The sequence below is a fragment of the Fukomys damarensis genome, unplaced genomic scaffold (genome assembly GCF_012274545.1).
Source record: "Fukomys damarensis isolate Sample0158 unplaced genomic scaffold, DMR_v1.0_HiC HiC_scaffold_18, whole genome shotgun sequence".
NCBI lineage: Eukaryota > Metazoa > Chordata > Mammalia > Rodentia > Bathyergidae > Fukomys > Fukomys damarensis.
Genome location: NW_022900930.1, coordinates 2330276 through 2349729, shown reverse-complemented (window position 1 = coordinate 2349729; position 19454 = coordinate 2330276). Strand labels below are relative to the sequence as shown.

Sequence of the window (19454 nt, the reverse complement as noted above, 5' to 3'; positions counted from 1 at the left end):
TTTTTTTTTTTTTTTTTTTTTTTTGGTAGCGGGGATCAAACTCAAGTCCTTGCGCTTGTCAGGCAGGCTGCAGAACCACTGAGCCAGATCCCCAGCACTTATACCATGCCTTAATTCCACAAAAATAAAGTCAGGATTTCATAGTCAGATTACCATTCGCACTCTGGATCAGTGCTGCTCAGTGGAACTGTTACAAAGATGGAAACATTCCATGCCTGGCATCAGTGGCTACTGAGCACTGGAAATGCGGCTAGCATAGATGAAATTGTAGAATTCTACGTTTATTTAGTTTTAATCAACTTACAATTACATGTTGCTAATAACTGCTGTATTGGACATCACAGACCTAAAGGATAAACATTACACAAATGCCAGGCATGGGAAAATTGGCTAAGGCAAATTAAGTAAGTTCTTAGCGGCACTATATCCTTCTGCATGAGCTCTAACATTCACATTTAAACAGGTAAAGGCAGGAGAACAAGAAAATGTCACTCTTACGTGAGCAAAGAGTAGTTCATTTTAGGAAGAGTTCCAATACAAAGAAAATTAGTACCAGACATAAGAATACATTTTAAGATGTATGACAGCAAACACAAAGTTTTCATCATCCTCTGTAAGAATCAAAAGTACACGTTGAAGGCTATTGCTTAAATTATCAGTAATATTCAAGAACGAGAACAGTATCAAAAGGAAAGTTGAAAAATTAGATGTTAACACAAGAGGCTGAGATAGAAAATCAGCTGAGAAGAGGACCCAACACAATTGTTAGAGGAAGTAGGTGAAGATTCCGGACAGTGCCTCCTTACAATAAATAAAAGAGGTACAGAGAGGCAAACAGCCAGAGTGAAGGAACATGAATAGAACAGAAGCCACTACAAGGTACACAGTAAGAGAAAGACATTTACAAAGACAGATCAAAGGCACGCATTTTAGAAAGGTTGCACAAGGCTTAACAACACGAGTGACGCGGTGTAAACAGCCAGACAGATTTTAAGAAAACTTTACATTTCTAGCATGAGCCAAAAATTCCAAGGGTTTCCAAATGACACTTCTGTTCCTTAAAACCCAAGGAAACATGGGTGACACGACAGAGTAACAAGTGGTGACGTTTCTACGAGTCGATTAATGATGCGCTCGACAGCCACTGCGCCGGAGCCGGGCAGCACTCACGACGCACACGCCCGCGGTATTTCGCTGGGCGAGGAGCACGGTCATTTCTTAAATGACAGAAACCTTCCAAGTAATAATTTAAGCACGGTAACTAAATTACCAATTGTTTGAAAAGATACTAGCTTTTTTCATTCCATCAATAAGATCGATTCTTTTTCCTCACTAAGATATGGACGGATTACATCTCCCTGCATTTCCTTCACAGATCATTCTGGGTAATTACATCCTTCGTAAAAAGTACATTTTTAACAATCTTCCGAAATTAGTCCAAAATAGGCTATCATCTTTCATATTTATATCTTTTATGACTGTTAAAACTGTTAAAGATTTATGTGTCTTAATAAAAATAGATCAGAAAATTCCTAACGTTAAAAGCTTCATTTCAACCGTGCTTAAAGTCCATATCGAGCTTTGCACCTAATAAGAACTTTATAATTTTTAATGCTCCCAAACCTACATTTTCCAAGTAAAAATGCACAGCAATTAACGGGATTTTGCATATTCTTAAATATCCCTTTTCTGGAATTTTTTCTGAAATTAAAATGTGATCATGCAACTGCAATCTGAATTCCAATCTCCCAAACAGAATCAGCACTGTGCGAAATCAGAGGGTCACCTCGGCCTGCAGGAGACTCCAAGGTGAGCGACCCCGGCAGTCACGATGCCGTCGAAGCGCCGTTGTGCACTGTCTCGCTGCGCGCACCGTTGCACATCCTGCCACAGAGCCCGTCTCCTCTGCCTCAGACCACAGCAGCGCCATCCTCCCCCAGCTGCCTAGGTACAGAAAGTGGGGCAGGAGACTTGCCCCGGCTGGAGTCGCTCCCAGTCACGAGGAGGCACAGGCATCGAGGAGCAGGGAGGGGCCGTGCAGAAAATCGGGGAGAACGTGCAGTGCGTCTCCTGGCCTCGGACACCACGGCTGAACGTCTGCTTCTCAGTGCCGAAGTCCATACTCTCTTCTTGGACAGGGTGAGGTGAATTAGGTATCTGTCTCTTGCCACTGAAAATGGTCTGATCAATAATTACAGATATAAATGGAATGGAAGAAAGTAGACACAAATTTAGATTTAAAATTTTTTGTTGGTTGGAAAGGGGTCTACTAGTACAGTTTCTTCATTTATCACTGGATTCTACTCTCCTTGGCAGCCACCACTGCCCTTGCAGGCCAAGTGACAACTGTGTATTTCTATGCGCACCTCTCTCTGTAATCCTACACCAGCCGTCTCATAGCACTGTACAGCACAGTGGATCAGAAGCTCAGGCGGGGTCCTGAGTGAACCCGCAGCTCCGAGGTGTCCATGGGGTCGGTGGGCTGTGGCTTGGTCTGCTGGGTGCAGACACTCTTGGTCGTGTCTATGTGGTGAGACAGCTCGAAGGCGGAGCCTCACCTCTCCCTGCAGCTTCGGCAGCAGAGTGCTGACTTCTTCTTTGCTGCCCAGGGCTCTCCCAAAGAGAGGGCCTCAAAAATGTCGCTGTGTAAGGCATGGCGTCATATTTGCGATATGCAGATAGTCAAAGCCAGCTTTAAAAAGGGAACGCAGACCTCACTGATCCTGGGAGGCATGTCAAGGAGTTTAGGGTCATCACTTAGCCTCTCATACGGTGAAGACATAACTACCCCTCAGTTATCTGCACATCTACACAACACACCTCAGATAGAAGTACAAATACATAAGATGCTGAAGGGCAGTCGGCATCTGGATGCTTGAAAACATTCTTGAACAGCTGTGCTAGCCCACAACTGGCCACCTCTCAACTTCCTGTAACATGAAAAAGCCAACAGAAACAGAGCTGTGGGCTTAACCTACTGTTAATACAAAATCAGAGCTGGCTTATGTTCTTCATCCACATAAGATTTGAGACTCCACTGAATAAAATTCACAGCTGAGTTGTCTTAGGGGCACGGAAAGGCCTGGCAATATGATCCACACCACGTTTACGTCTTAAATTCACAAGAAATCAAGTACTGTTTCTTGTGTACTTTAAAAAATTTTAAGCAGATAGTTCTGAGTACACTAAAATAATTATCAAAATTTTAAAATTATACTTAAGTTGCAAATATTAGAGGAAAATAAAGGAGACAGTGTAAGAGAGAACACCAAGTAAGGAGGGTAGAAACACACAAAACACACAGAAAAACCACCTCATACTAAACATTCTGGGCTGCCAAAGTAAAGAGCAGTTCTGCCAGCAAGGGACAAAGACCCTTAATGTGGATTAAAACAGAAACAACACACAACTAAACCTAGAAATATAATTATGCAATCAATATAGCCAAAAAATGATAGAGGAAGATAAAGGAGGGGGGATGAGCAAATATAAATCAGCCAAAATTTAAAATCTTAATAAACTGGGTAATCTTAATAATAGAAAATAAGGTGTAAGTATTAACCAAGATGAAGGTTAGTTCATAATATTTGCAGTATCATCCATTATGAATTCATAATAGCTGTGACACTTATGCACCAAAGAGTTTTGAAATATATCTGGTAAGAATATAATGTCAAGCACTTATTATAAATATTATCTTATGGAATCCTCACAATCATATTTTAAAATAGGCATTACTGTTCTTAAATTGCAGATGAAGAAATCAAATATTCAAACGAAGATGACACTATGAAGGTAAACTTTGGAAGTACAACTGACAGATGAGGAAAACACATAGAACTAGTGTCATCTTTTGAATTCCGTCTAAAACAGGGAAATTGGCGGGAGTTCAACCAAGATCTGGGCTTCCCTCATGTGACTGTTGGGAGAGTTCCTGGCTTCCTCCAGATTCTCTTGTGAAGACCACCATAACAGGCATGTTTGGGATGCCAAAGGGGTCCGACATACAGTTGGTGGGTGACTGATGGGCAGTTAGCACCCCACGTGTGCGTACAGAAGGAGTGCTTACTTGGTGAAGGGAGAGAGCTGGAGGGAACTGCTCTGATCATTCTGATTCCAGAAGAGGATCGAGCTCTGCCCATGGAAAATACCCCCAAGGGGTCTCAAGAATGGCCAGGTCTGAAAGCGTTCTGGAAATGTTCTAGCACTGGTTGGCCCCAGACAGGACTGTTTGTGACAGGTTTGCACAATCTGAACAACTAAGAGACAGCTGATGGCCAATATTTTACCTGTTTAAGTCAGACACTGACGCCTTTTTGATCACTAAGTCAAACAGTAATGTGCAGATGAAAAAACAGGGCTGAATACAAGAAGCAAAAGAACATCAATTATGATCACCACCTAATGATGTGGTTTTATTTCACACAGCCTAGCCTAGTGATTATATTTTGTTCGTTCAGTAGATTGATTGGTTATATATTAAAGTATTTTTTATAAATCTCATTAAACTCAACAAATCCAATGCATAAGAGAGGAAAAGGTCATCGAAACCACATGAAAGAGATGTGTGATTAGGATGGAGAAAAAGCAAACATATGCATAAAAATTAAAAGTGGGTTATTTTTATAAGACAAATACTCAGGTGCTCATGGAAATGAACTTTTGGAGTATTACAGTGAGTCTGGAAGAAATAGAAAATTGTGCAACCTGCAAAATATAAAATAGCAGAATAGTAGCAATATCCAGGAGATACTGTTTAGCAGTGGTAGAAAAAAGGGGAAGAAAGATTCCCTCATGAGCTGAAGGGAGAAAGTCGTTGGACAGGGTCCTTAGAGGGGATATTGCCTCTGAAACAGTACAATGTGGGCATCCACTGGTTTAAAGCCAGTGTGCGCTGCACAGTTTACCTGACACACTTTCAGAATTTTGTTTCCAGTGTCTACTCTATAAGGAGATTCCTGATAACATGCGCAAGGACTCGAGGAGGAGGGATATCTGTGGACACCAACTCGCTGAAGGGGGATCCCCCTCACCTGGTCGGTGGAAATCAACTTGGGGCTTCACACTAAACCACCACTGGTAGGGATTACAAACATTTTGTAGCCTTCCATTCTCTTCTGCTTTCTCGTGTCATGGTTCCCAAGTCCTAAACCACAAGATGCACAAAACATCGTCAGAACCAGGCTAGATCAATGAGACACTAAAATCGTGATTCAAGAACTTGGCTACTCCAGCTCTTTGAGAAGCATCAAGTACCACATTTATAGACTAATCTCCTAGCCCCGACTCGGGCACTGACTCTGTTGACAGTCATCTGGGACTTTGGAAGGTTGTTTAAACTTGCTTTGGCTCATTTTAACAGTTATAGAATGGTACATATCAGGAACATTAGATCAAAACAAAGTATCCTGTCTCACAGTCCTAGCCCAGGAGAAGAACACTGTATGTAGCCTGTTAGGTTAGGACACGTGTGCCAGCAAGACTTTCCTCTTCTCTGCTTCATTTTAAGATGCTGACCACGCTCAATAGGCGTGTGTTAGTTATGACTTTATTAGTGATTTCCCACTATCATCTATATTGCACATTGCATGGCTCTCATGTTTCCAAGACAACAATTATTCCAACAACAAATGAATGGAAATAACCAGTCTTCTGACTTTAGTCTCATAGAAGTCATTTTCCTTACTCTTAGAGGAGAATTAATGGGGGTCTAACTAATTTTCTTCTGCCAAAGTTACAATATTTTGACAGATGTTCTTCACTGAAAGACTGCACGGATGATCTTTAGCATTCCCCAACCATGTGAAGCACTAGCTCATTGTTCCTCTTGACAGAGCTCTTTGATCTCACATGTCTCCTCAGTTTAGGGGGTGCAGAAGGGAAAGGTACATAGTGCAGATTGGTTGGCCTCTTAGAGTACGGGCTGGCTGCCTTGTGTCATTGGCATGAACTGGCCTGGGATATCTCATAAGCTACCAGGGGAAAGGGACAGGGCAAGTTACACTACTTTTTTGGAGAAAAGCGGGCTTTTAATCAAATAGACAGCACTTCATCTACATATTTGAGGGCTTCATGTTACTTTAGCACAGTTGAATTTGTCCCTCAGCACAATAAGCAGTTACATTTCTCCATGTACATAAATTCAAAGAGCAATTACGCGATTGGAAAATGTTTCTAACTAGAACTGTAAGCTGGTGACAAATGCAGTTTCGGTCGACTGTGAGAATACTTCTGCACGGTCATTTTAGCTTCTGAAAGGCAGAGAGACAAGACCCACGAGGGCACAGATGGGGCCCCACAACACAGGCCCATCTTCTGGTGTTGAGCGTTGACAGAGCCTCTACAGTCAGTCTTTCCCCTGCTGTCGCCGTCTCCAAGTCCCACGGAGAATCTCTTGCTGGGGCCTGCTTTATCACCAGTGTGGTGCCCCCCGAGACAGCTCTGCAGAACCTGTGTGGCTTCTGTCTCCTTGAGCAGTGACACACTGGTGCAGAGTTCCACCATCAATCCTGCCACAAGCAGCAGCAGGCATGGTCCCTCAAAGTCCCAGGAGCAAAATATATCTCAACATGGGAAAGAACCTGACAACATCAGAGCAGAATCTGGCTCCCAGGCAGAATTCTGTGGTTGCCGGGGGAGCCGGATGCACTCTGTGGCATTCACCTTGGTGGGCTCGCTAGTCTACTTGGTTCTCCCTCTCAGGGAAGAACCTTAGTGAGCCACATTCTCCATTCTGTTTTCTGGCTTCCAACTCTGTGGGGTCTCCACATCTGCACTGCGTCTTGGCTCTAGATCTCGCACAGCCCTGATCAATCTAAAGCCTGCAGTTTGAAATGCTCCAGTCCCTGCTGCCTGCTCCAGATCCACAGTCTAGGTCCCCTTTCTAGCACCCACACTTAGGCTCCAGCTGAAGAGATCTGGCAAGTCCAGGACACCCCCTGTCATCCCGACCAGCTCGTCCTGTTTCATCGAGATGGGCAGGTTCAGCTCCTCTCCAGCTCTTCCTGGCAGCTTTGAATTTACCACTTGGTCTTTTCTCACACATCCATGTCCAGACTCTGTGCCCCTCCGTGGAACTCTTCTTAACCACACTTGAGTTGGCAGGGTTGTGTGGAAATTGTTTGATGGCCCTTCAAGCCACTCTTGTTGTGACAGCCTCTGCCATTCGGTCAGCTTTCTTAGTCTCTATCCAGACTGAGCTGCTGCCACATCCTCGGTGACATCCGAGGTTGAGGATCCCGGATGTCTTACCAGGAGTACACATGGGCTGTGACAAGCCCCATCATGCTCCGGCTGTCAAGGGTTTCTTCTGCATCTCTTTTCTGGATTCTCTGCCCCGAGGATGTGTGTACACTCAAGAGACTCAGAGCAAAGGATCACCCTTAGAGAAGGTGGGGCTCGATTCTGACACAGGGAACAGGCAGGAAAATGGGCCAGAACAAGCTGTCCAGCAGGAAGACACGACAGGTCATTGCACATCATCCCCATGCTTTGTAGAGAGGCCTTTCCCAGAGTCTCAGAGCTGGTGGCAGAACTGGGTCTAGAACACGGAGCCTGTGCTTTTCACAGACCTAAGCAGGTAAACTGGATGATCACACAATCTGTTTGCCTGTTCCCAGGCTGGTGACAAGAGGAAGTTCAGTTATTCATTTAGCCTCTTTAGTAATGAGTTACTAAACAAACATCCAAAAGCCCATACTCTGTCCTTTTCCTGATGTCCCACTCTTCCTGAATTCTGTTTTTCCACTCCACCTTCTCTTCCTCTCTCCCCCAGGGGTGGAGAGGTTTGTGTGCCAACGCTGTTATGCATGCCTCCATCCTGTCCCCGTCACCTCCTCACCTACCCAGGAAGGAGAACAATTCTGGTGCCAGTCTTCCTGGGAACACTGTCCTTTGATCGTTTATGTGACGATGGGCCGTTTGCCAATCTTGTCATTTTAGAAGCAAATGTGCTCGAGTCATCTCCTGAAACATCCTTTTCCAAGGGATTTTTTTTCCCCTTATCACAAAAGAGACAGAATCTGTTATTTCCAACTGTGAGGAACAGAGACAATAATTGCCCTACTAAGAGATAAAAAGAAATTTTTTAAAGCCTTTTCAGGTTTTCTGTTTAAATAAAGCTCTCTCTCTCTCTCTCTCTCTCTCTCTCTCTCTCTCTTTAACATGAAAATTCAATGCATGCTTGCAGGATTTCAGTGTTGTCAAATATTCAATTTAATCTCTCCCCATTATTTACATTCCCCCATCTGACAACCATTATTACACAAGAGCCTTTTCTCCCCGCAGTGAGCATTCGCCCAGCCTGGGGCTGCCGTTATTACCGGCTGACTCTTTTCTGCCACGTGTTGTGTTGTTCCAAAGCCTCATCTCCATTGTTTCCTCAGCTCTCCAGCACTAAGTGGGCATGCTCCGCCACCGCAGACAGCCCGCTCCGGCTCTCAGCCCTGAGTCTCATTTGCTCAGACCTGTTGGGATTGGAGGGAACAGTAGCTGGCCCGCAGCACTAAGCCCAAGGGTGTGGACGTCTGCACCTCCCTCTGCCTCCTGTCAGGTTCAGCCTGTGATGAGGGAACCGGCTGCTTGGCCTGTTCTCTCCTGGGCACACCTTTCTAGCACAGCTGCTGCCAGGAGGGGGATGCTGTTCCCACCCACCCATGGGCCCTCTGGAGCGTGCTGTTTGCTTTCTCAGGAGCCAGTGGGTAGACTGTGCAATCGCACAGACAGAGGCCAGAGGTACCTGAACACACATCTGCATTTATGAGGCACCTAGGCTGAGGAGGAAGGATTCCCTTCTGCTGCCTCAAATTACCCATTGGCTCAATTCCAGATTCCAAACTCTTTGTTTTCACTGTTTAAAACTGTAACATATTTGGTGGCAAAATTAAATTGCCTTTGTCATTGTCGGCGAAAAGCAGGGATGTACTGGACATCTGTACATTCATGGATACGAAGAGCTCTTGAGCCCGCAGCACAATAATATGAGAGGTGAGTAGAAATGGAGCCAGAACATTTTCCCACTGCAGCTGAAGGACTGGGGTCAAATGCTGGAAACTGGATGCCTACAGGAGCTCACGGTAGTGCGGCACTGGGGCAAAGACACCACAAACACCATTTAATGAGATCAGGTCACAGCACGACCCTTGTCAGATCTAGCTACATGCACTCTCCTGGGCTGCTTTAATTCACATTGAAAGTCACTGTCTTTAATATTCGACTGATTTCAAATTTTATACAGTAACTAGAATACTGTCTCCACCTTTCTTCCCCCAGATCATCCCAAAGGGTTGGGCCCGAAAGGAGGAAAGTAGCTTGCTTTATACAAGCTCAGTTCTCTCCATGGGCAGAAAATAGCTAAAATGCCAGCCTCCTAAGTTTCTGCTCCCTTCTTGTTATTGCATCCCGATGACCCTAATCCATAAGTAGAATTTCGACTGCATGTGTGATTGTTGCTGTGAACTATTAACATCGTCAGACTCATGGACCAGTGGAACCCACGTGCACACCACATAACTGCACCCCTGCCCCTCCACCGGTTGGACTATCATGGTCTTGTCCTAGTGGGGTTGTCTGCAAGCTAAGGACAGCCGGCACCAAAGAGCCAGATGGAGGAACAGGGTCCACCCCTGCCAGAAAGGTGTCAGCAGGACAAACTGTCAGGACCAAAGGTTTGGTGAAATAAATACAGCTTCCTCGTAGGGACCAGGCTCCAGGAATGAGGCACAGGAAGGAGGGTTCTGGGCAGAACAATGTATCTGCCAGAACTCTGCACAGAGTTACCCAGATATTACCAGCAAATAATGTGAACAGAGATCAGTCTGAGCAGCTCAGGCCCAGCAGGCTACAGGTGGAAGAGCACTATCCATTTCCACACCTCACACATGGCCAACCTAGGCTCTCATTGGCTCGGAACCTGTAGACTTGTTATGCCTCCAACAAAACTGAGCAGAAATCAGCATGTTCCAACCCCTTACCAGTCTCTTACCCACTGCCTCAACTCCATGCCTGCTTCTCCAGCATCTATGATGTTGAGAAATCCTTGAATTACAAGGTAGATTCCTGACCAGAGACAGAGAATGCTAATGCAAAACAATGAGGAAAATATTAGGGTGCCAAAAGTCAGACATATTGAGAAAGCTGGGGTCTTACATCTCTAAGTCCGTTTGTAGTCAACCAGTTTTCTGAAATAGGGGGCTCATAAGCAGTAAGCTGATTTATGTAGTGGGTTACGCTCAAACTCTGGAAGTTTATGACGCAGCAATGTCTGTCTGACATTTATTACCACTCAAATAGACTGGCAGCCATAAATCCAGCTTCATTTTTACAGTTAAATGGCTTCTATCATGAGACAAAAGAACAAAGGGGCAGAATCCACAGCTGTGCTGTTCATCTCGCATCCTATCAAAGAACAAAAAAAGTGTAAAAAAAAGGTAATGTTGGAAATAGATTCCTATTTATATGTATATATGCATGTACACTCCATACAAATATAGGAGAACACAGGCTGAACTCTGCTGTGCCTCTGGAAATACACGGAAGAGTCACATGTCTGATCCTTCTGGACTAGAGCAAAACAGGCCGTGAGCTGTCCTAGCTGGCAGCTCCAAAATCCAGTATCAGAGCAGCTGGCCTGTAGCCACCTGCAAGTGGGAAGTTCTTGCACTGATTAAAAGCCCAACTGATGGGCAGAGGAGCATGGAGCCTGAAGACAGCAAGCAGTAGAGGAAGGGAAGCAGGAATCAGGGAAAGGGGAGGTGAGACAGGAGAAAGTGCGCAGGGGGATTCAGTGACTGCTTCTAGACCTCTGATTTTAGTGTTTCTGGGAAGTTATGTTTGTAGGATTTACCCCAGCAGTGACCTTCTCTCACATTAGTTCTAGTTCATCCCGCTGTTTTTTAAAATGAGAGTGAATAAAATGAAGGAGACGGATAAGCAGGTTCCAAAGGTCTTTTCCAGCTCCCCACTGAATAGTTTTATGTACACTGAACAATTACTAGTTATATGGTCAAGAAGAGGGAAGAGGAAGGAATACAGCGGATCTTCCACTCAAAAATGAGTTCTTTTCCCGGAGGATGTTCGGAAGTCAGAGTATTTCTAAGATGGGTTCATGTGTAGGTTGGACAGAGTGAGCCTTATACATGAATATACAATGTAAAGCATTAAAATACAAAATGCAAGGCCCATTTAGATTTGGGAAATTTTGCAACTCAAATGTTCATAGTTGCACAGTTTATTAAATCTTCACGACTAGGTAAGAAGCAAACTCTGAGTCCCACTTCAAACCACAGTAAACGGACCTCAGAAAAATTATGTAACTCCCCCAAGATCACAAAGCAAATGAATCACAGCACCGACCATGTTCTAAATCCAGGCTTTTCTGACTCCACATAATTTTCTCTATAGCCAACTCTTTGTCTGGAATTGTTACCCAATAAATAACTATGGAAGTAATATGTGCATGGATGACAAACATATAAACTCCTTTATTACTTGCCATAATTTGCATTACAAGAGTTTGCAAAACATAGAAATTTTGGTTTCTTTTTTTTCTTCCAGAGATTCTGATCTCTATTCTCAGAAGAACTTTGGTCAGAGAAGATAATTTCAAAGGAAAAATGACTCACTTTCTTCATATCCCAGCAATAAGTCAGATAACATCAGGCATTTCGAAACAGGAGGGACTGTACTCTTTCTCGCATTGCATATGCAGAAAAGAAACCCCTACAGTAACTGTGACACTGGTCACTAAGTAGAAACAGACAAAGACCAAGGCCAAGTTCATACCAAGGAAAGCTCACCATGGACACAGGAAACTGGGCAGGTTTTGAACCTGTGGCTGTGGGAACAATATATTTAGTTCATTTACACTGCTGCACTCTAGAAGGTGCATGTCTCTGAAGTAGCCCGGGGGACATCATTTCATTAGAGGCCCACAAATTGCTTGTGAAGTAAACTCAATAAACTTTCATCACATTACAGTGTCTACTCCTCAGGACACAGAGATGGGAGAAGATGAAAAGGCACAGGCTATGGAGGTGGATTTGGCCTTAAGTTAAGTGGCAAAGCAGGGGACAAGGCAGAACATACCTTTAATAAATATATCTAGAGCATATGTCATCCAAAGTAGATACTTCTTGCCTTTAAACAAGCCCCCAAAGTAGATAGTTTCCAAGATCTGCATGATTCTTAGAGATTTTATTGTGCTTTACCAATCACTTTTTTTTTTTATAGCAGTATGTTCTAGTTAGGCAAGAGTGGTATAAACAATGTCACACAGAAAAGACACCCCAAACTTCTAAACATGTGGCCCCGTGGGCCAAGCACCATGAAAGGTACAAAGAAGAGCTAACAAGTAATGAGAATGAATTCACAAGAAGACAGGGAAATGTAAGCCGTGTACAAGGCTCCTAAAGCCAGCGGTGGGTGCCCGGAGCCAGCAGTTGTCTTCTCTGGAGCAGGCACTGTTCCCGAGACATGGACGGTTATGCCCGTGGTGCACATCCATGGAGATTACCTTACTTGTGCCTTGCTCACCCTTATTCCGTTATTCTCAAGCTCAGCCAAAAAGATGATCATTCTGACGACAGGGAAATATTTGTACTGCCCAGCTTATACAACTGTAGCATGGATAATTTCCTTGAAACTAACATCAGGGAAGCTAATCCTACTTTCCTATTATTAGCTTCTTTGAGACTCTTGGGTCCAGAGATGTGCAGCACAGCTTGTGGTCTGAGCAGCTGGGATCATAAACCCAGCACTAGTAATAAATAAAGGAACCAAGTATATAAGGGGAAACAAAAATGCTTTATTTGTAAGAAAGAAAAGAAGCAGGGAACAGAAAGCTACCCTGTAAGAAGGTGGGGGACCCAGACCCAGATACCCATGGGTTCTTGTCCTCAGCTTTCTTTTAGCATGCTTTGGGAAACATTCCCTCCCGGGTTGATATCTGGAACCTGTCACAACCTGCTTGGTTCTCTGGACTGTTATAGGGGATCTCAGGCCCCTGCACATTGTCTATGTGCATATTTCTAAGTGGGCCTGATTGTCCTTGTCACAGCATTATCTCTGGGATTAGAAGGCTCTTACATACCAGGTCCAGTCAGTGATTAAGGGAATCTGTAAAGTAATATAATGGCCCTAGCATGGGAATGAATTTATACATATTGAGAGAGAGAGAGAGAATTCCTTTTCTCCTTTGTACTTTGTTAAAGTGGGGAGGGATTGCTAACTTGTGTTCTCTGCTTTGTTTATTAGTCCTCCCTTGTCTTGCTAATTATTTCTCTGGTAAGGTTTTAGCTCTTTCTAGTCAGGATTGGCCAGAAAGCCTGATGAGGACCTTATTTTATGTAATTTTCTGCCTACAGACCCCTATCCCCTATGCTCTGAACAGCCAGAGTTGTGGGCTTATGGAGATGGAGTTGACCTAGCATGGCAATTCTTTGGAGGTCAGCAGTAAAATCATGAGCACACACACTGGGGCCTGATTAACACCTCACCTCACAGCAGAGACGACTTCACAATATAGGACAGTGTGCATTAAAATTTTATCTCAAAACAAAAACTTGGGCCACTGATGTGATGACAACATGGAAACCTGAAACTGCTCACATGTGGAGGTCTTTACAGTCATCAGACACTGAATTACACAAAGAACAGCAATTCACATAGAAAACTGGAGAGAATTCTTGAAAGAGAGTTGCAAGCAGACACGCAGTAGGGGAATTTATTGTTCTGTATAGTGATTTCCAGTTTTTTCTTTCAGTAAAATAAACTTTACCAGTCACACATGTGACACTGTTCATTATCTCCTCTCTCTGACACTGAATCAGCCTTAGTCTGGCGGATCCTTCTGACCTAGAAGTCTGCACGTGACAGCAGACAAGTACTCTTCAGAAACAGTGGAACCTGCTAACGGGGGCTGGGGGCTGGTTTTCCTCCTCTCCTATAATCCCGAGACTACAGAATGTGATTTTTAAAGGTCAGAATGAATTACTAATTAAGTTGAGATATCTGAAATTCCAAATAAAACTGCTGTCACAATAGTGATTAAGGAATAATTAGTCATATGGGGAAATCGGCAGCAAAATAGAACCAGCAGTAAAATTGTTTTTTGATGTTACTGTAGAGCCTTTACATTACCTTATTAAGAAATCGTTAGATATTAATTCCATTTCTTCCTCTTTAGGCTACATCTATTACAAACAGTAAAAACCCAACAAACAGTGTTTGATGGTTTTTCTGGAAAGATACAGTGAAGGCAAGTGACCACCTGTATAGCCTCTCCTGCAGCATTCGGAAATATATAGGCTCCCTGTGACTTCTTTTTACCTTTTATTCCACATGTGAAGCAAGTAAAGATTATTTCATGGGCAGAAACTTAAACCCGCCCTATCTCTTTATATGAGTCCTTGACAAATGTGGGCCTCTTCACTATTACCCTATGAAGTTACTTCAGCACTCTTTAAAATCCATCCTGACTCCCTCCTTTGAGAATTTAAATACTTCTTGGTTTTGCTTCTAGGTAATGTGTTTCACCACATGTTCTATCTGCCAGTCTTGAATTTTATGTGCTCGGTCTGTGCTGAGAAAGCCAGGACTGCATTTCGGTTTGCATCTCAAATTTAAAGCCGAATGTATAAACGTGAATATGGCAATGACACTGCCACATGATATGACATGCATATCTTAAGCTAGGAAACAAATTAAGGCAGCATGCATATACAGATTAGGTTTTGAAGCACTTGTAATTTATTAATTAGCTATCACACAACACACCTATGAGGTAGTTCAGCATGCCTTTAGTATGAACAAACTTTTTAAGAACCAGAAAAAGAAAAAAGAATCTGCTCTCACAATGAAATGTTGACCAGACCCTTCTTATTCTGCTGATAAAAGAAAAACAATTTCTTAGACAAACTGATCCAATGAACAATGGATGTTTAGCTTGGATGGAACATAGACAGGGTATTTTATTCCATGGCAGTTTGGAAAGGTTATTATATTACCGGGGTTATAATAGTCTGTACTCACACTCAACTGTCCAAATATTACCCTAAAAGGTCAGCTTTGGAAAAAAATGTGACGGCCCCTCTTCACCACCCAGGCTCAAGTCTTCCTTTTCAGGAGAACTCACATGTTTTTGGTGTAGCTCCTATTTTTCTTTCTTTTGATCTGATTGGCCCAATATAGCCACTTCAATAGGAAGATGTGAAAATTCTTACGATCTAACTTATGTTTCTGTGTCATCCAAGAGGCAAATGAAAAACAAATCCAGCTGATCTTTGTAGTCCAGCTATAGCACACAAATTTTATGATGATTTTTATTAGCAAAAGGAATCACTGTAGTCCTTACTACTTAGCAGACTGCTTTATGATCACATTTATTACTTCACTGGGCTGTAGGGTCTATACAGAAGCAAAGCTCATCCATTTGAGTTTCACTACCATGGTATTTGAGGCCATGGGAACAGGTGCTAGCCTGCAGCTTATCTCTGAACTGAAGAGAAGGAACTGTTTTATACAGTAAATTTGAACTGCATGGCCAGGACTGAAGGAGTGATTTATCTGTTTAAGAAGATAGACTGGGGCTGAGTGGATAGTTTACTGTAGAATGCTTGCCCAGCGCGTACAAAGCCCTGAGCTCAATCTCCAGGAACACCAAACCAAGAACAACACAGAAGACAGACTGTTTCAATCACTTAATTTTTTTTCCTTTAAAAATGAAGAACTTTCACTCCTATATAAGAAATCTATTAGGCTTGTGTGTTAATTTCGAATCATTATTTCCTTTACTGCAACAAAACTTCAAATGGACAGGACTTGATTAGCTTAGTTACCATTGTTCCAAGGACTCTCTTCCAAATGGATAGAGTTCTCCCTAAATTCCCCTGAATTGAGATTTTTAGAGACAATCCCTCAACTAGGGAAGCTTTAGGACTGAGTGGACCACGGGACAGGGATGCAACCAGGTCCACACTGATTTCCTTCCTCACCATCGTTTATTAGTCACTTGAAAACATCTACTTTATATCCCACTCAAATTCAGCCAGAATGAAACTGGAAAGAGGGGTATGCCTCACACAGCCAAAGTGGGCAACGAAAGGAAAACGAACAGCTAGTCTCCCAAGTAGAGATGTTTCTATTCAAGAATTTCCAAAATACAAAGAACATCTATAAGCCCTTTCTGCACAGAGCTGGAAATGTTAGTTCTATGGTTCACTAGGGATGACTTCCCATATCTGCATAGGCAAAAATAAAAAGACCGAAAAACAATCAAACAAACAAAACCTCTGGCAAGATATTCACTTTCCCTTGGCAGATTACCAAAGAGCAATGGTAGTAGATGAGAAATTCTGAAATAATCTGATTATTATAGCTGAAGCTCATCTATAAAGGGGTTGGCATGGCTTCTTTGTAAAGCAAAAGAAATCCACGTTCATAAGCTTTTCTATATTAGGTTATTAAAACATAAACACAATACATCAGGGTGTGAGCTCAGTCACTAACACAAACAGAAACAAATATTTGTTTTCCTTAACTTGGACAATGCTTATTTTACAGCAGAAATAACAAATAAAGCTTTATTTTATACATTCGAAGACAAGCCATCACTAGAGGTTTACAGCTCGGTGTGTGCTTCTAAAACAGCAAAATAGATTTCTCCGCATCAAAACCTCCTTCCTCCCCACAGTGCAGCCTCACGTGGCCGCTCCTCCCTGCAGGCACAGGCGTTGCCAGCTCTGGCCCCCTCAGGGCGGCCTCTCCGCTGGGGACAGTGCCCCTTTCCAGACACAGATACAGGCACCTTCGCAGCAACACTTTGCATCTGTCACTGTGCTTGTTGCTCACTGACGTGCAACCACCTCAGCTCTCCATGGAAAGCAATACATGTCCAGAAAACCCAGTCCCCAGTCCGTTTCTGTGGCCACCAGGTACAAAGGGCCATTCCAGCTCCATCCCAGCTGGAATGCTGGTGGCATCCTGGACAGAAGCTCCATGTGCTTTCCTGTCATCAGCCGGCAGGACACCGATCGTGGTCCCTGCTGAGGATTAAACCTAGAGGACAGTCTTTGTGATTTGCACTCAGAAATGTTCCCCGTCACAGAGGAACAATGGCCAAATCCACATCCCACAGATGAGGAATGGACTCAGCAACAATGCTCTGATGAGAAACGGAAGAAACAGCGGACCTCACCTTACCCAAGGCTGCCATTCCTTGAAGATTTATTCGCTTCTCTCTGAATCATCAGTACTCCAAATTAGAGCCCGCACTCCAGGCTAACTGCAGAAGAGGGATCTATTTGCATGTTGTTCGGGGGATCTATCATTCTTCTGGGTGCCTTTAGGAAAGATTTGACCAAAGTCAACTGCTGTGAAGACAGTTTTGCCTAAGAGGATCATCATGCAAGCAAACTAACTCTTTTCCTAAGCTATTATTTGGCAGCTTGCACAGAGGGCTTGGCTTCACCTTGAGAAACTGTCCTTTAGGTGACCAGGAGGAAAGGATGAGGACTCTTCCTTTGTTTATCCTCCTTGTTCTTGTCATTTGGACACCACACCCGGTATACTCATCTGAAGGTGAAGAACGGGTATTTGTCCGTGATACATCTTCCACTGATAATAGAGATTTGTTCTGGATCTGCTCATGTTGGCACGATGGCAAAAGAATGTTTGTTTCTGGACAGAGGTGAATAATATCACACTCATCAGGATTCAACAGAACAATCATGCTCTGAAAGAATCTAGAATAAACTGGGAATTAAATTTTTCCATTCTGTGTAAGTCTGAATGATGCTCCAACTGTTTGCTACAGGATTATAATTTAGAACATGTGCTAAGTATGTTATCAGGAAGATTTTTTTAAATTCACCCAAATACAACTTACCACAAGATTTTAAAAAAAGAAAAAGAAAAAGAAAGAATATCATTCACTTTCCAAAATCAAAATGAGTCACGTGTTAATCTGTGAATCCTTGTAAGAAATGTTCATTGTTCAAGAAAAGATCTTCTTCAGGTGGTCGATAACAAGTCTTCACAGCAGAGAAGTGCTGGCGCCTTTTCTTATGTCTTCCTTGTTGTCCTCACTACTTATTCTTCAGGCTAGAAGACAGAGAGAACATAGGCTTACCTTCTTTCCTAATTCCATTTTCTGCCTCAGTGTCTTTCTCTCTTCAACCTCACCCTACATTACTTCAGCAATAAAATGTAAAGAAAGCTGAATTTCCAGTTTAGGTACTAAACAATCTGTGTGTATAACTGTCACCGATGTCATCACCATATATGTAGAGGAAAATTTCTATTTCTAGACTAAAATTTAGACCTCTAGACACTAACTGTACCTCAAATGTTCTTAAAGCCAAGATAACATGTGTATTTATAGTTGCGGTGCCCTGCATACATTTATCTTTAAACTACAGGTGTAATTACACGTAGAACCTCCTGTTCAGAGCAGAGAACAATGTTGTGATACTTAGCTTTCAGATTAATATAAGGATCATTTTTTGTTCATTCAGAATTTTCTGTTAGGTAAATGGGAAAAATGTTTCTGCTTTTATTCTATAAAAATACTGATCACATTGATAAGGAATTCCTAAAGGATACTTAGCTTCTGTTTTGTGACAAGACGATGCAACCATCTATTGGATGGCTGCTATGGGTTACGACTTTCACGTTTTGTCACTTCATTGTTCAGCTCCCACAACCACGTTTAAAGTTTTTTTCCCACCCCCCTGCTTTAAAGATGAGAACACAGAGGCTTAAGTCAGATAAGTTAATGGAACCGTCATACAGTGTGAAAGGAAGGAATTTGAACCCTGGAAAGAAGAAGGGGGTTGGGGGGGTCATGTGAGCACAGGTAATGGGAAGTGGCTATGAGAAAGTATAGACATTGCCCCAAAAATGTGAAACCAGGGGAAGAACAGAGCTAAAAGGAGGTGAGCGAAGTACTGTATATCATGTGCACATACAAATCTGCCCAGTGAACCCCCCTGATCCATGCAATCAAGTAAAGGAAACAGAGTGAGAAAGAAACCATGAGGCCAAAGAGTTACTGATGATACACACAGGGGGCTTCTCTCCTGCTGTGGGTGGGCTCTGGCTGAACTGAGACCACCAAAACAGTATGCTGCAGAGGCTGCCTGCTCTTGCTCAAGCCAGACTTCAGGAAGGAGGGTGGCAAAAATGCTGGAGCAGGCCAGAGTCCTTCCAAGGCTTTCGGGGTTCCTAGTCACTAAGATCTAAATGTCTTAACAGCAACTGGGATGATGAAAACTCACAAGTTACAAAGTAAGATTCTACCGCTCACCTAGAAAAATGCACTTGAAACACACACACATCTTGACATCTAATTTTGCAAGAAAAGTGCTATCATAGAAGAGTTGAAGAATCTTAAGTACAGACCAGAAGAAATGCACACTACATGCTTGGATGTATATATATATGTATGTATATATATATAT

The 19454-nt window shown here is 43.0% G+C and overlaps 1 protein-coding gene across 3 annotated transcripts in view; it reads right to left on the bottom strand.

Moving 5' to 3' along the window:
• Zmat4 (zinc finger matrin-type 4) overlaps positions 1-19454 on the bottom strand; it is a 437748-nt gene that overhangs the window by 50073 nt on the left and 368221 nt on the right. Inside the window, exon 7 of one of the 3 annotated variants that reach the window (XM_010617137.2) lies at positions 11604-18096. The exons of the other annotated variants lie outside the window; for them this stretch is intronic. Coding sequence (XP_010615439.1) covers positions 18081-18096 — 16 coding nt within the window. The 3' untranslated portion in view covers positions 11604-18080. Of the gene's footprint in view, positions 1-11603; positions 18097-19454 lie in introns of those variants that run through there. 3 annotated transcript variants of the gene reach the window in all.